A 15754-nucleotide genomic window follows, 5' to 3' on the forward strand; every position below is an offset into this window, starting at 1 on the left:
GAGAGGTGGGTTAATGTGGTTTTGTCTGAACAATGGTTTGATTTCGTGCCTGGTGGCGAGGCCTGTGCCATTTTTTCTGTGACCCTGGTTTTCCTGTTGTGAAAGTCACGTAAGACAGAATTTTATGTGTAAGGAAAATGAAGCAGAAGCTAAGAGACAATCTGTTGTCATTTCTGAGAAGACTGAACTTGAGAAAGAGGCCCATGATAAGGTGTTTACACCTATGGATCCATATCTGTGGGAGATGAGCTGGCCACAATGTAGAGGGACATTGCTGTGAGCTGATGATTGTTTCTTAAAAAGAAACTACCTACTAATTAATCCAGAGTGAGATTTTAGGGACACACTTGTAGCTTGCTATATGAATGAATTCTGGTTTGGTGACCCATTCCCTATTACACGGCAGCTTGTCTTATATTTTGGCTGATTATCAATCATGTGCTTTATGATCTTCTGTTTCTTCTCATAATGGTGGTGATCAGATAAACATACCTCCCTTCTTGGTGTGCTCATAGTGCATATCATCTCATGATTTGATTTTGCCAGTTATGAGACAGTCAGGTGTAAACCTGTCAGTTGTGTTGGGTTGTAAAGAAGACAAATGAGCTCTGAAGCAGTTGAGGTTCTTCAGCATGGAGAACAGAAGGCCCTTGGGAGACCTTATTGTTAATTTCTAATATATAAAGGAGGTTTAAAAGAAAGATGGAGAAAGACTTTTTACCAGGGCCTGTTGTGCCAGGACACGGAGCAATAGTTTTAGACTGCAAGAAGGTAGGTTTCAAACAGTCAAAAAGGAAGAACTGTTTTATGATGAGAGTGTTGAGGCAGTGGAACAGGTTGCCCAGAGAAGCTGTGGATGCAGCAGCACTGAAAGGCTCAAAGGACAGATTTAATGATGCTTTGGGCAACCTGATCTAGTGAAGACTGTCCCTGACCATGGCAAAGACGTGGCTTCCATCATCCTTAAATGAACCCAAACCGTTCTATGGTTCTATGAAAGACATGATGAGGCTTTGCACTTTCCCATTTTCCACTTCTCCAGGTATGGAGAGGCAAAAAAAATAACTTTTTGGTGAAGCAGAAACAAAATACTAAATGTTTCTCTGCTGTCTTAACATAGAGTTATACAGCTTGCTTTTAGGATGATACATTTCTTAGGGTGACTATTCTTCTCCTTAAAATAAAAATCTAAAGTGGGTAAAACGTCAGAGACTTCCATGAGCAAAAGGAAGACATGCAGTGAAGATGGAAACCCTTTGTCAGCCCACCATGAAAGAACAGCCCTAACTTCTGCATCATTCTATTTCTGATTACTTACTGATTACTGAAACAGGAATCATTCCTTCTTGGTAGTCATACCATGTCAGGAAACCAGAATTGAAAATACCTGAAAGAGTTCTAAAAAGCCATGCCGTGTTTCTTGCTCTTATAGATCCTTCTGGATTTTATGAAGAGCAGCTGAGTTGCTTTATTTCTTGCCCTGCCATGACTATTTACTACCAACTATTCTTATGGCTCAAGGAGATGACCTAAAAGTACTTGACAGCGCATCTCAGTTTTAAAAGCCTTTGGAGTTGCTGCAAAAAAATATTCCTGTGCTTCCTGATTCTAACAAAAGAGAAACCACAAAGCTGGGGGCAGCCACTGAACAGCGGCCAAAAGTCTAGGCCGCGGGAGCGAGGGCATGGGCCGGCTGCGGTGTCGTGGCGGCGCCTCCGGGTGCCGCTGTTGGCCGACGCGGAGCAGCACTGGAGCCGCAGCTGGAGCCGGAGTCCCGGCAGCGGCAGGAGGGAGGAGCGCGGCAAGCTCTGGCGAGAATGGCGGTGAGGCAGAGGCGGCGGCGAGCGGTCGTGCGAGCGGTGCTGCTGCCCGCTTTGCTGCTGGTGTTGTGCTGCCGGGCGGCGGCGGAGAGGATCCGGTACGTCATCCCCGAGGAGCTGGGCAGAGGCTCGCTGGTGGGGCCGCTGGCGCAGGACCTGGGGCTGAGCCCGGCGGAGCTGCCGGCACGCAAGCTGCGGCTCAGCGCGGAGAAGCAATACTTCACGGTGAGCGGGGAGAGCGGGAACCTGTACGTGAGCGAGAGGCTGGACCGGGAGGAGATGTGCGGCGAGTCGACGTCCTGCTCCGTCAGCTTCGAGGCGCTGGTGCAGAACCCGCTCAACGTTTTCCACGTCGAGGTGGCCATCCAGGACGTCAACGACAACGCGCCGACCTTCAGCAAGGCTGCTCTCCACCTCGAGATCGCAGAGTTGACCCTTCCCGGGGCTCGTTTTCCGCTGGAGATGGCCCGAGACGCAGATGTGGGCAGCAATTCATTACTGACTTACCAACTCACTGCCAACCCGTCCTTTACTCTGGCCCTCAAGGAGAGCCCGGATGGAAGCAAGGAGCCGGAATTAGTGCTGGAGAGAGAGCTGGACCGGGAGAAGCAGAGCTCCTTTGAGCTGGTGCTGACGGCGGTGGATGGCGGGGACCCCGTGAAATCGGGGACTGTCCAGGTTCGCGTGAACGTGACGGACGCCAATGACAACGCGCCCGTGTTCAGTAAGAGCGTGTACGAGGCGCGAGTGCGGGAGAATGTGCCGTCCGGCTCGCTGGTGGTGCGGGTGCGAGCCACGGATGCGGACGCGGGGTCCAACGGGCGGGTGTCCTACTCCTTCGGCAACGTCCCGGACGGCGTCCGCGCCTTGTTCAGTGTCGAGAGCGACAGCGGCGAGGTGAGGACGGCGGGGCCCCTGGATTTCGAGGAGAAGAGTAAATACAGCTTCGGTCTGGAGGCGAGAGACGGCGGCGGCCTCACCGGGCACTGCAAGCTGCAGATCGACATCAGCGACGAGAACGACAACGCTCCCGAAATCACGGTGTTGTCGGTGTCGAGCCCTGTGCCCGAGGACGCGCCGGCCGGCACGGTGGTGGCCCTGTTGAAAGTGCGGGACCGTGACTCCGGGGAGAATGGTCAGGTGTGGTGCGAGCTGTCGGGCGAGGCGCCGCTGTCGATGGTGTCGTCGTCGGTGGGATCGTACAAGGTGGTGACGACGAGCGCGCTGGACCGCGAGCAGGCGTCCGAGCACCGAGTGACGGTGGTGGCCAGGGACCGGGGCAGCCCGTCGCTGTCGAGCCGCGCGTCGCTGGTGCTGGAGGTGTCGGACGTGAACGACAACGCGCCGGTGTTCGAGGAGGCGGCCTACAGCGCCTACGTGGCGGAGAACAACGCGGCGGGCGCGCCGGTGGTGCGCGTGCGCGCGCGGGACGCGGACGCGGGCGCCAACGGGCGCGTGAGCTACTGGCTGGCGGGCGGCAGCGCGGGCGCGGCGCCCTACGTGTCGGTGGAGGCGCGGAGCGGCGCGGTGTACGCGCAGCGCTCCTTCGACTACGAGCAGTGCCGCGAGTTCGCGGTGGCGGTGCGGGCGCAGGACGGCGGGGCTCCGGCGCGGAGCTCCACGGCCACGGTGCGCGTCTTCGTGCTGGACCGCAACGACAATGCGCCGCGGGTGCTCTGGCCGGCGTCGGGGTCGGGAGCGTCGTCGTTGCCGGCAGCGTTCGAGGTGGTGCCGCGTTCGGCCGAGGCCGGCTACCTGGTGGGCAAGGTGGTGGCGGTGGACGCGGACGCGGGGCGCAACGCGTGGCTGTCGTACGAGCTGGTGCAGGCGTCGGAGCCGTCGCTGTTCCGCGTGGGGCTGCACAGCGGCGAGGTGCGGACGGCGCGGGCCGTGTCGGAGAGGGACGCGGCGAAGCAGCGTGTGGTGGCCGTGGTGAAGGACCACGGGCAGCCGGCGCTGTCGGCCACGGCCACGCTGCACGTGGTGCTGGCCGAGAGCTTGCAGGAGGCGCTGCCGGAGCTGAGCGAGCGGGCGGCGGGCGCCGACTCGCCGGCCGAGCTGCAGTTCTACCTGGTGCTGGCGCTGGCGCTGCTCTCCGCCCTCTTCCTGCTGAGCGTGGCGCTGGCCGTGCTGGCGCGGCTGCGCCGGGCCGGGCCGCCCGCCGTGCTGCGCTGCCTGGGCGCGCAGCGCTTCTCCGTGCCCGGCGCCGCCTTCCCGGCCGACTTCTGCGAGGGCACCTTGCCCTACTCCTACAACCTGTGCGTGGCGCCGGCACGCGCCGTGGCCGAGGGCGCTTGGCTGCCGCCGCCGCCGCCCAGCGTGCCCGCGGAGGAGCTGCTCGGCGCGGAGCCCTGCGGGAAGCCGAGCCCGAGCAGCAGCGCCGGCGCGGGAGAGCCGCCCACCGACGCCGACGCCCCGCAGGTGTGTAAGCCCTCTCGCTCTCGCTGTTTTCTTTGATCTGTGCTGAACCTCCTTGGCTGTTCCCCTGGGATTTCGGGGGGTGATGTGGATGGGGAGTGCTGGTCCTTGTGTCCCTGAAGAAATGAAAGATCGGGGTAACATTATTCCATTCAGAGCAAGCCGTTAGCCGTGCTCTCCTTGATTTATGGGTGCTCACGGGTTGATGTTCAGCTGAGAGGTTTTTGTCTCCAAGGCTTGTGCTGCCTAAAGTCTTCTGAGGTATTAAGGGTGAAGGGAATGCTTATTGTGTAGAAAGAGATCCACTGATTCTGCATGACAGACTCGGGATTCAGACGTGCAGTTGGAGATATGTCATTTCATGATGTTCAGCTGAGAGGTTTTTGTCTCCAAGGCTTATGCTGCCTAAAATCGTCTGAGTTATTAACGGTGAGGGCGAAACCTTACCATTCATGATCTGTGTTTTATACACAGGTGAAGGTGTAGGCCGAGATCTGAAAAAAAAAAAAAAAAAGAAAGAAAGAAAAAAAAAGAGAGAGGTACTTGGACCTCCAGGTTGGTCGCGTTGACAGGGGAATACTAGACCGCGAAATTCAGTGTCTCGGACAATTTTGCAACAGTCGTTGTATCTGCCTGTTTACAATGGGAGGGCTCTACCCATCCTGAGAACAAATGTCAATCGAGAAGGAAGTACTCCAAATGAGAGCAATTAGGCACTTTAACAATGTCCATTTCCACATTTACCTGTGTTCCGGGCACAGTTTAGAGTGTGCAGCCGTACTTGTCTCACGCCGTCCTACAGTATTTGGTTGAAAAGGTTTCCTACCAGCGTGAAGGATCAAGAATTAGATGAATGCGTTACTAACAAGCATCAATCTCTTAGACCGTGATTTCTGAGAAAATCAAAGCCCCTCCATGGCCATTCAAGCTATCGAATTACTTGTTTAAAATATAATTTGGAGTATTAAAAGTGGAAACCACATGTTAAAGTCCTTCCACTTTCCTTTTCCAGTATTAGCTCCGTCTGCAGATGTACCAAGATTTTAGGGTAATTCAGCTTCTCCCATACAATTCAAAAATACTGTTGAGAGTAGACCCATATCCGGAAAACGGGTGGACAAGAAGAATTTGCGGCAAATCAGCTCTATCGTATGGCTGCTATCAGCCCCTTTTGCAGATGATTCTGGCCAAGCTCACTGCAGGTGCTTCCCGCCTCCTGGATAGCTGCAGTACAATTAGTGCGAAGTGATGACCCACAGCCTGCAAGCGGAGTGGATGGGAGAGGGTGATTTTCGAACATTAGGAGAGCCTCCCTCTGTGCTCTTTTGTAAGGAATGTCTTCTATGGAGACATTCCATAGCCCATGGCAGGTGCCTGATCAACTCCACTTCCTCAGGATCTTTACTGGCTTAGCTGGCATATATTCTCTGTTGATTGATCCCGCCTTCTGCAGCCTTTAAATATCTAATCTCAGTCAGTGGTAGTGGTGTCGTTAATTTGAAGCGCGCTCCATATGAACTGTAGTATTCAAAGCATTAAGGTATTTAAAGCGTAAAGTATTTAAGGTATTCCTGACGCTTGAGCTAGTGAGCCTGATACGTCTGGTTCCCTGGGGGAGCGTCTGAGTATCACGTTTTGGTTTTCAGAGCTTGTTTTCTTTGCTGGCCTTACACCAGTCATTCAAGCATGACTGCTATAAAAATTCATGGTGAGGGTTTTGCTTTTGGACTAATAGAATAAGAGTCATAACAGTATACAGGCCATATTAAGCAAAAGACAATATTTTATTTCACATCTATAGCCATTAGCAAGTCATTTCTCCCGTGCGTTACAAATAACATGCGTCATTAAAGAAAAGAACGGCTTAGGGAAAAGCCAATGCAGGAAGTCATCGGACTCTATTTGAGGAGGATCATCCTTGTTCCTTTGCATATTATTCGGGATGTGGGGAATTAAATGGGTGAGGGAAACGTCATTCAAGCACGACCGCTAAAACCGCTGTGTAATTCGTGATACAGATTGTGCTGTCGGACTAATGGGACAAGACCAGTTATATTCTATACAACATATTAAGAAAAAATAATAGATATAATCTATCATCATTACAAAAACATGCTTCCGTGCGGTAGAAATCACAGGTCCACGGAAGGTCTATTATTTCTTTCTGTCGTGATTAATTCGATAATCAAAGAAGTGATGGATGGTTTAGAGATAAGGCATCGCAGGAGGGATCCCCAGGGAAGGGGAAACGATGTGTCCGTGTCGAGTGTCCGTCGGCGCTACCTGCCCGTAGGAAAGGGCGGCGGGCAGCGCTGGGCAGTGCTGTGTGGCTGCACTGCCGGGAGGAGGCTGCGGGTGCCGCTGTTGACCGAGGAGGAGCGAGAAGGCGGCAGGAGCGGTGCAGGCAACCCCGCCCGCTGCGGCTCGGCTCGCTCGCTGGCTGGGCGGTCGGTCTGTCTGCGAGCGTCCGGGTGGTGCGGAGCAGTGGTGCGGAGGGGCCGGGGGCAGCGGCGAGAAGGGGAAGGAGCCTGATCGGCAGCCGGATCGGGAGGTAGATCGAGAGGCGGAACGGCGCGCGGCGGTGCCGCGTAGGAGATGTGCGTGTTGGGATGGCTCTGGGTCCGGCGGGATCGAGCCCTGCTGTGGTGCGTCCTGGTGGCAGCGTGGAAGGCAGCGTGCGGACAGCTGCGCTACTCGGTTCCCGAGGAGATGCCGAAGGGCTCGTTCGTGGGTGACGTGGCCAAGGACCTGGCCTTGGACCTGCCGACGCTCCAAGACCGCGGCGTCCGCGTTGTGTCCGAAGGTAGGACACAGTATTTCGGTCTGCACGGGAAGACGGGACATTTAGTGACGGCGGAGAGGATAGACAGAGAGCAGCTGTGCGAGAGTGTGCAGCAATGCTTGCTGCGCTGTGAGGTGATCGTGGAGGGGGAGATGCGGGTTTACGGAATCGAAGTGGAAATCAGGGACATTAACGACAACGCCCCCAGCTTTCGAGAAACAGAAACGGAGCTGAAAATGAGTGAGACGACAGCTATGGGGTCGCATTTTCCCCTGGCCGAGGCTCACGACCCGGACGTGGGACGGAATTCCCTGCAGAGGTACGAGCTGAGCGGCGACGAGCACTTCTCGCTATCCGTGCAGGCGAGCCCCGGCGGGGACCAGCGTCCCGAGCTGGTGCTGGCGAAAGCGCTGGACCGGGAGGAGGCGGCCTTTCACGAGCTGGTGCTGAGGGCGAGCGACGGCGGCGAGCCGTCGCGGACGGGCACGGCGCGGATCCGCGTGGCGGTGCTGGACGCCAACGACAACGCGCCCGCGTTCAGGCAAGCGGAGTACACGGTGCGTGTGGCGGAGGACGTGCCCGTGGGCTCCGCCCTGCTTACCGTCATGGCCACCGACGCCGACGAGGGGATGAACGGCAACGTGAAATACTCGTTCAAGAAAATCTCAGACAAAACCTCGAAAATTTTCCAGCTGCACGTCGAGAGGGGAGATATCATTCTGGTGCGTAGCCTGGACTTCGAGGAAGGCGACTCGTACGAACTGGAGGTGCAGGCACGGGACGGCGGGGGCCTTTCCGACACTGCAAAAGTCACAATCACGGTGACAGACGTGAATGACAACGTGCCCGAGATTTCGGTGCGGTCGGCGTTGAACGACATCTCTGAGGACGCCCCGCCGGGGACGGTGGTGGCCCTGCTGCACGTGCAGGACCGCGACTCGGGCCCCAACGGCCAGGTGCGGTGCAGCATCGCCGAGAGCCTCCCGTTCCGTCTGGAGAAGACTTTTGAGGACTACTACCGCGTGGTAACGGCGCGGGAGCTGGACCGTGAGGCGGCGTCGGAGTACAACGTGACGGTGCGGGCGTCGGACGGCGGTTCGCCGCCGCTGTGGAGCAGCGCGGTGCTGTCGCTGCGGGTGCTGGACGTGAACGACAACGCGCCGGTGTTCGCGGAGGCGCGGTACAGCGCGCGGGTGGCCGAGAACAACGCGGCGGGCGCGCTGGTGCTGACGGTGCGGGCGGCGGACGCGGACTGGGGTCAGAACGCGCGCGTGCGGTACCGGCTGTGGGAGGGGCGCGTGCGGGGCGCGCCGCTGTCGTCGTACGTGTCGGTGCACGCGGAGACGGGCGCGCTGTACGCGCTGCGCTCCTTCGACTACGAGGAGGTGCGCGAGGTGGGGCTGTGGGTGCGGGCGGAGGACGGCGGCGCGCCGTCGCTGAGCAGCAACGTGTCGGTGCGCCTGGTGATCGTGGACGAGAACGACAACGCGCCGCAGGTGCTGTACCCGCCGCCGGCGTCGGGCGCGGGCTGGGCGGGCGTGGAGCTGGCGCCGCGGTCGGCGGAGCCCGGGGCGCTGGTGGCCAAGGTGGTGGCGGTGGACGCGGACGCGGGGCAGAACGCGTGGCTGTCGTACGAGCTGGCGAAGGCGACGGAGCCGGCGCTGTTCCGCGTGGGGCTGCACAGCGGCGAGGTGCGCACGGCGCGGGTGCCGCTGTCCCGCGACGCGGCGCGGCAGAGCCTGGTGGTGGTGGTGAAGGACCACGGGCGTCCGGCGCTGTCGGCCACGGCCACGCTGACGGTGGTGCTGGCCGAGAGCGTGGGCGAGCTGCTGTCGGAGCTGGGCAGCGCGGCGGCGGCGGCGGCGGCGGGCGAGCCGTCCGTCAGCCTGACGCGCTGGCTGGTGCTGGCCGTGGCGGCCGTGTCCTGCCTCTTCCTCGCCTTCCTGCTGCTGCTGCTGGCGCTGCGCCTGCGGCGCTGGCGCCGCTCGCAGCTGCTGGCGGCGGGCAGCGGCGCCTTGCGCGGCGTCCCGGCCTCGCACTTCGTGGGCATCGACGGCGTCCGCGCCTTCCTGCACTCCTACTCGCACGAGGTGTCGCTCACCGCCGACTCGCGCAAGAGCCAGCTCCGCTTCTCGGGCGGCAGCTGCTGCGACACCCTCCCGGCGCGCCCGCCGCCCGACGAGCCCGCGCCGCTGCTCGCCGAGGACGCTGACGGCGCCCGCCGCGCCGACCCCGCCGCTCCCCCGGTGAGTTCCTCCCACCACGCTTGCTCTGCCACGCCTCCCTCTCCCGCTTCTCTGTCCTTTCCCAGTCGTGCTCTCTGTCGTGTCTGTAGGATGAGGTTTATTTACAAGGAAGGCAAAGCTTCGTTTACCAACTCGCTGTGTGGTGGTGCCTCTTTCTCTGGGGAGGTGAACGTGGTCTCATTGCTCAGCGTTAGAGTAGGTGTGTGAAGCAGGAGAAGTGGGCAGCTGTTGGCTGGAGCTTCCTTGGAGTGGAGCTTTGTGTTGTTATCATGTGCCAGGTCGTTTCTCCTTTTGTCCCCGACATGTGTCAGTATTAGCTCTTCTGAAGGTATGTATTGCATGACCAGCAAAAGGCAGTTTTCTTTATTAGCAGGGTCAGCTATCTTCCCGACAGCACCTGTGCTTGAGTAGGATGAGAGTGTTTTGGAAGGTACTGTTAATGGCTCCCTGTATAACTCAGCTGCTCGTCGTTTGCACTGTTCTCAGCCTTTCTGTTTCTCCATGGTAACGTGGTGGGCAACGATATGTCTTTGTATTCGTTCATGCTTTGATCTTTGTGCACCGGGTGGAGGAAGGGACTGGGCAACAACTGGTCCCTTGTCGATGTCTGTCTGCCTGATTTGAAGATGAAGGACAACCGTAGAAGTTGTGACTATTTGTGAAGGTCCTTGGGTGGTTGCATATGAAGGGATATTGGAGGAAATGGGAGATGTGTTTCACCGATTCCCTGTCTTCTAAGTTTGACTTCTTTGAAAGAGAGCTAGATGTGTCTTGGCTTGACGATAGATGCTATGGCAAGAGCCATAGGAGGGTGGGAGGGGAGAGATTCAAGGTAAGGGAGGAGACCTAAGGAGGGGGCTTGGCCCTGTGAAGATGTTCACTGACTCCGTCTTTTCTGGAGGACAGCTCCTCATTTACATTTAGAACCACCATGTGTCTTCCCGGAAGGCTGTTGAGTAGACAAATATACGTTCCTTCTTAGTGCAGTGATGTAAAGATATTGATGTGAAGTCCACGGGTGATTCTGGTGCATGTTGAAGAGAACTGGTCTGGGCAACTGGACCTTTGATGTTATATGCTTTCAAATTATGAGTGTCAAAGGACACCATGCAAGTTGTGAATGGTTGGAGATGACAGTCCTGGGAGTCTTCGTGAGGGTCTGTTGAAGGACACAAGAGATTTGCAGTGTTCCCTGTTTAGTGTCCATGTGTGATGTCATGCGATTGCATCTTCCCAAAGAATTTTTGCTAGCACATATATTATTCCAGCTGTATTGGGAGCCCTGGGTGGTTTTTCCCATGTCATTGCAGGGTGTCATCATTTCTTAACTAACATCTGAATTGTGTAGTTAGGAGAAATGACATAAAGGGAGCTTTATGAAGAACAAACTGTATTAGTTTTCTACTAAATACCTGAATTATGTACCTACTGTAAGTTCCATAATCTGGAAGCGTATGTTGTGATCTCTTCCTTTCTGCATGTGTCAGCTGGGCGATTCTCTCTGACAACATGTGGAAGATCTCATCTGCTATATTTGTCTGACTGTCCCGTATGTGGCTTTCATGTTTACGGCTGTAAAGGGAAAGACTTCCGTAGACATGTTTGGTTTTTTTTTTTAAATATGACTGGAAGAAATGCTCTTGTTTGTCACATGCACATGGACAGAAGTCAAATACTATGCATGGTAAAGAGAAGTTGTCTGTGCATCTTTTCTCTCATTGGAGTGTATTTCCAAATTTGGATGATCAGGGTTTGTTGCTAGACTACGTAAAATGAATCTGAAGGTGTCTCATTTTTGGATATCACACTACTCATATTCCAGCTGGCCAAGTCGTGGGTTCACCAGTTTGCTTTCCTGTTGCATGATGTTTCCCATGAGTGGCAGTTATTGCGCACTGATGCCAACCTTACATTAAGGTTTGAGAGTGACCTGTCTTCCAATTTGCCCAATGTGCTGAGGTCAGATGACGCTGTCTTTGGGGTGATACTTAGGCAGCTGGGTCTCTATTTAAGCTGCAAATCACTTATGCCCTTGAGAACATTTGTCATTTTTTCAAATGAGTATGATGAGCAGAGAAATCTCTTTGCATGTGTCCATGTTGCGATCCTTGTTGTCTGTAACGAGAAGTTGTGTGTGCAACTTTTCCTTCAATGGTGTCTGTCAGCAAAGGTCATTTTCACATTGCAAGACGTTTGGTCAGGGTGAAAATTTCTGTCTGTGCTGAGACAGGTCAGGTGAAGAAGTTTGCTCTGCTATAATTTGAAATCCGTGTTGTGATCCTTATTCTCCATATTATTTAATTTGGTTTGTATTGTTATTATTAGTAGTAGTAGTAGTATTTTTGTCCAGGTGTAAATCTGGGCCTCATTGTGGCTTGTAACATTTAAAACCCTAAAAGATCTTTTGTAATTGTTCGGCTTGGGCAACAGTGGGCGTTCATTCCTTGAAGTTGTTCAGCTGCCAAGACAAAGACTTTGATGGACTCTGTTTGCCTAAGGTGTCACTGAACGTAATGGTCTTTTGCCTGTGGCTGACATTTGGACAAAATATTGGATACTATCTGTGGTCAAGTAAAGGCTGTGAAAGCAGAGGAAGGAGGGTGAGAGGCTGACTCGGAACCATGCAAATATGTGTGTCACTGTAAATTTGGCTGAGCAGTGGTTTGATTTCATGCCTGCTGCCGAGGCCTTGGGCGTTCATGCTGCGATTGGAGATTCCCTGTTCTGAAAATCATAAAGTATTTGCACAATAAAAGTGCATCTAGAACGATGATGCATGGGTAGAAGGGTCTAATTCCTGAGTGAAAGCTCCTTTATCCGTCTGTATTTCATTGGAAAACAGCTATGTGGAGTTTCTTCATAGATGTAATTACACTTTCTTTTAGGCCTTTGCGTCCTGCAAGGTCATGGTTCATTTTCCCCATGGCTGCATAGCTCTTTTGAATTTGAAACTGTGGGTGTTGTTTTGTAGCAAATATTTTCTTCCCTTGTCAAGCCTTCAGCCACCTAAAGAAGCCTAGGATGACGTACCTTGAGAAAGATGCCTATAATAAGTCTTTACTTTTACAACTCCATATTTGTCTGCAGATGAGCAGGCCACAGAGTAGAAAAAGTTGATGAGAACTGATGACTATTTCTTAAAATTAACCCTTGTACGATGCAGTCCAGAGGAAGACCTTAGGTTTGCACTTGTGCTTGAAACATCAGTGATTTGCAGGTGCTCAGGGGGATGAATTTCAACACCAGCAGTGAAGACTGAGAAGACTTCCCGGTGGGTTTCTCTGCAAGACTTTGTCTTTAATGGTTCCTTGCCTTCCTGATCTGATTTTGTTCAGCTCCTGGTTTCCTCTGTATGTAGGTTAAGTTTGAAGTAGTGGCATATCTTCATTTATCCACGTGTTGTGTGCTAGTGCCTCTTGCTCATCCTTCTGTTTTTGTGGAAGGCAGGAGATGTGAGGTTATATTTGTGTTCTGGTTGTGTTAGGGAGAGGGGATGAAAGCATGATGTCAGTAGAAGTGCCATCTCTGTGGAACAGTGCGTGTGATAAAAGAGGGGAGGAAATTCCCCAGAAGTTGATTCTTAGATTTTCCCCGGTCTCTCTTGGATGTGTACTCCTTTTTTGGTTCATATATTTATCGTCCATGTACATTACAGTCCTTCTATTTTTTACATAGAATGTTGGTGAAAAAATCTACCTCCCTTTTGTCTTGATCTTGCTGCATTATACTCTTGTGATATGTTTTTGCCAATGCTGAGGGTCAGAAGCAAGCCTGCAGCTTGTGTAGGGTCGTAGAGGAGACATGGGGAAGCTCTGTTGGCAGTGACATCATAGAAGAACTGATGGTCATTTCCCTGCCTGTCGTAGTTACTATGTTAGGTGCATGATTGTGGTACTATGCAGTTTCAGTTCCTTGTGCTCAATAAGTTTGGGCTAAGAAATGTTATTGCACCTTTTCTGTTAATTTGTATATGTTTTTAACTCTTGCCTTGATTGTCATGAGCTAGAGCCAGTCCTCAGGCTGTCTGATGAAATGGGGAAGGTCAGATTGCTTCTAATTGTCTGAGTGCAGGGGCACTTCCTGTGCCCACCTTGAAGGGTCACAGCTGTAAGAAGGGCAGCTGTTGTGTGCATACCTGTGCTGCCAGAGGCACACTTGTTTGTAGGGAAAGAAAGCAAACCCATTTCTATTGCAGTCTTCAAAGTGCAGAGTGGCAACCCAGCCCAGCCAAGGTTTCCATGAACAGAGTAGGGATCAGTGGGGGAACAAGTGCAGGGTGTTCCCCACCGCATGTCCCATTGCATGGTGGCCTCTGAGTTGGAGAGATATGGGTTGGACAGGTGGACTGTTAGATGGATAAGGATCTGCTGGCTGGCTGCATCAAAAGAGCTATAGTCAGTGGCACAGTGTCCAAGAGGAAACCGGTAACATGTGGTATTCCTCAAGGGTCTGTACTGTGTCCAATACTATTTAATGTATCTCAATAATATCTTGCTGAATGAGTGTCGTGGTTTCATCTGGGATGGACTTGACTTTCCTACTGGCATCTGGTACAGTGCTATGTTTTTGATTTGTGATGGAAAAAGTGTTGGTAAAACACATATATTTTTAATTGTGCTAAGCAGTCAAGGCCTTTTCTGCTCCTCATGCTACCCCTGCCAGTGAGTAGGCTGGCAGTGCACAAGAGGGGATACAGCTGGGAGAGCTGACCTGAACTGCCCACAGGGCTATTCCATACCATGTGACATCATGTGCAGTATATAAAGCTGGGGGAAGAAGAAGGAAAGGAGGGACATTTGGAGTTATGTTGTTTGTCTTCCCATTAATCCTGATGGAGGCCTGCTTTCCTGGAGAGGGCTGAACACCTGCCTGCCAATGGGAAGTGGTGAATGAATTTGTTTTTCAGGAGCTTTGCTCATGTACTTGTGTGTGTGTCTTTAAACTGCGTTTGTCTCGAGCCATGAGTTTTCTCCCTCTTACTCTTCTGATTTTCTCCCCCATCCAGCCCTGGGAGTGAGCAGGCGGCTGCGTGGTCTTAGCTGCAGCCTGTGGTGAAACCACACACAATGACACAGAGTGAGCGAGTGATCAGTGTGGGAGTGAGGGATCAGAGTGAGGGAGTCAGTTATCCCACAGGAATTTTGCAGATGACTCCAAGCTAAGCGGTGGAGTTGATAAGCTGGAGAGAAGGGATGTCATCCAGAGGGATCTGGACAGTCTGGAGAAGCTGGTCCTTGCAAATGTCATGAAGTTCAATGAGGCCAAATGGGAGGTCCTGCACCTGGGTCAGTGCAATCCAGAGTTTCGATACATAGAGGGGGATTGTGAATAGCCTTGTGGAGAATGACTTGGGGGTACTGGTGAGTGACAAATGGGACACAAGCTGGCAATGTGCACTTGCTGCGCAGAAAGCCAATTGTATCCTCAGCTGCATAACAAGTAGCGTGGCCAGCAGGTCAAGGGAGGTTATTCTCCCCCTCTACTCCACTTACAAAAGACGTCACCTGGAGAGCTGTGCACAGCTCTGGGGCCCACAGTCGAAAAAGACATGGAACTGTTAGAGTAGGTCCAGAGAAGGATCAGGAAAATGGTGATAGGGCTGGAACATTTCTAGTTGCTATGTAGAATGTCTGAGAGAGTAGAGGTTCTTCAGCCTGGAGAACAGAAGGCTCTGGGGACAATTTATTGCTCCTTTTTATTATATAAAGGGGGCTTCTAAGAAAGATGGAAACAGATTTTTACCAGGGTCTGTTGTGACAGGAGAAGAGATAATGGATTTAAACTGTAAGAGGGTAGGTTTCAATTGGACATAAGGAAGAAATTTTTTACAATGAGGGAGGTGAGGCACTGGAAGAGGTTTCCCAGAGAAGCAGTGGATATGCCATCCTTGGAAGGTTTCGAGGTCAGGTTGGACAGAAATTTGAGCAATGTGATCTAATGAAGGATGTCACTGCACATGGCAGAGGGGTTGGACTAAATGATCTTCAAAGGTCCATTATGACTCAAACCATTTTATGGTTCTATGAAAGGCTCGACATGGCTTTGCACTTTCCCATTGTCAGTCCTTCAAGTATGGAGACGCAAAAGGAGCAACTTGTGTGAATCACAAACAAAACTGTAAATGTTGTTCTGCTGTCTTACCATACAGCTATACATATTATATTTAGACTGATGCATTTCTCAGTGTGATTATTCTTCCCCCTAAACTAAAAATCAACAGGGGGACAAACACCCGAGACTTCCATGAGCAAATGGAAGCAATTCAGGGAAGAAAGAAAACCTTTGCAGGTCCAGCATGAGAGGACTGCAATGACTTCTGCTTCTTTCTGTTTCTCACTACTTATTTTTTACTCCAACAAGAATATTTCCTATATTATAATACCTAACTGGGTATTCATCCCAGGTAAGGAAAGAACAGTTCAAAGTAACTGACAGAATGCTAGAAAGCTCTTAAAGACTTTGCTAGCTATAAAATAGCTTCCTGCTAT

General features: G+C 52.8%; 3 protein-coding genes across 3 annotated transcripts in view; all 3 read left to right on the forward strand.

Moving 5' to 3' along the window:
* The window catches only part of LOC141749887 (protocadherin gamma-C5-like), a 280377-nt gene that overhangs the window by 41456 nt on the left and 223167 nt on the right, over positions 1 to 15754 (forward strand). The window lies entirely within an intron of this gene.
* Positions 1580 to 4877, forward strand: LOC141749894 (protocadherin gamma-B2-like). Its single transcript, XM_074604157.1, has one exon. The coding sequence runs from the start codon at positions 1818 to 1820 to the stop codon at positions 4275 to 4277; it is 2460 nt and encodes an 819-aa protein (XP_074460258.1). The 5' UTR covers positions 1580 to 1817; the 3' UTR covers positions 4278 to 4877.
* Positions 6657 to 14598, forward strand: LOC141750010 (protocadherin gamma-A12-like). The gene is made up of 3 exons (XM_074604400.1): positions 6657 to 9266; positions 11089 to 11225; positions 14403 to 14598. Exons 1-3 carry the CDS (start codon positions 6834 to 6836, stop codon positions 14596 to 14598), a joined length of 2766 nt encoding a protein of 921 aa, XP_074460501.1. The 5' UTR covers positions 6657 to 6833.

The sequence above is a fragment of the Larus michahellis genome, chromosome 11 (assembly GCF_964199755.1).
Source record: "Larus michahellis chromosome 11, bLarMic1.1, whole genome shotgun sequence".
Lineage (NCBI taxonomy): Eukaryota > Metazoa > Chordata > Aves > Charadriiformes > Laridae > Larus > Larus michahellis.

What these genes read in the sequence shown, in the direction of transcription:
- LOC141749894 (XM_074604157.1), top strand. Translation starts at nt 1,818, where the DNA reads ATGGCGGTGAGGCAGAGGCGGCGGCGAGCGGTCGTGCGAGCGGTGCTG.
- LOC141750010 (XM_074604400.1), top strand. Translation starts at nt 6,834, where the DNA reads ATGTGCGTGTTGGGATGGCTCTGGGTCCGGCGGGATCGAGCCCTGCTG. An exon ending in CCGACCCCGCCGCTCCCCCG is followed by an intron (nt 9,267 to 11,088) that starts GTGAGTTCCTCC and finishes CTCATATTCCAG; the next exon opens with CTGGCCAAGTCGTGGGTTCA. An exon ending in AATTTGCCCAATGTGCTGAG is followed by an intron (nt 11,226 to 14,402) that starts GTCAGATGACGC and finishes GTTATCCCACAG; the next exon opens with GAATTTTGCAGATGACTCCA.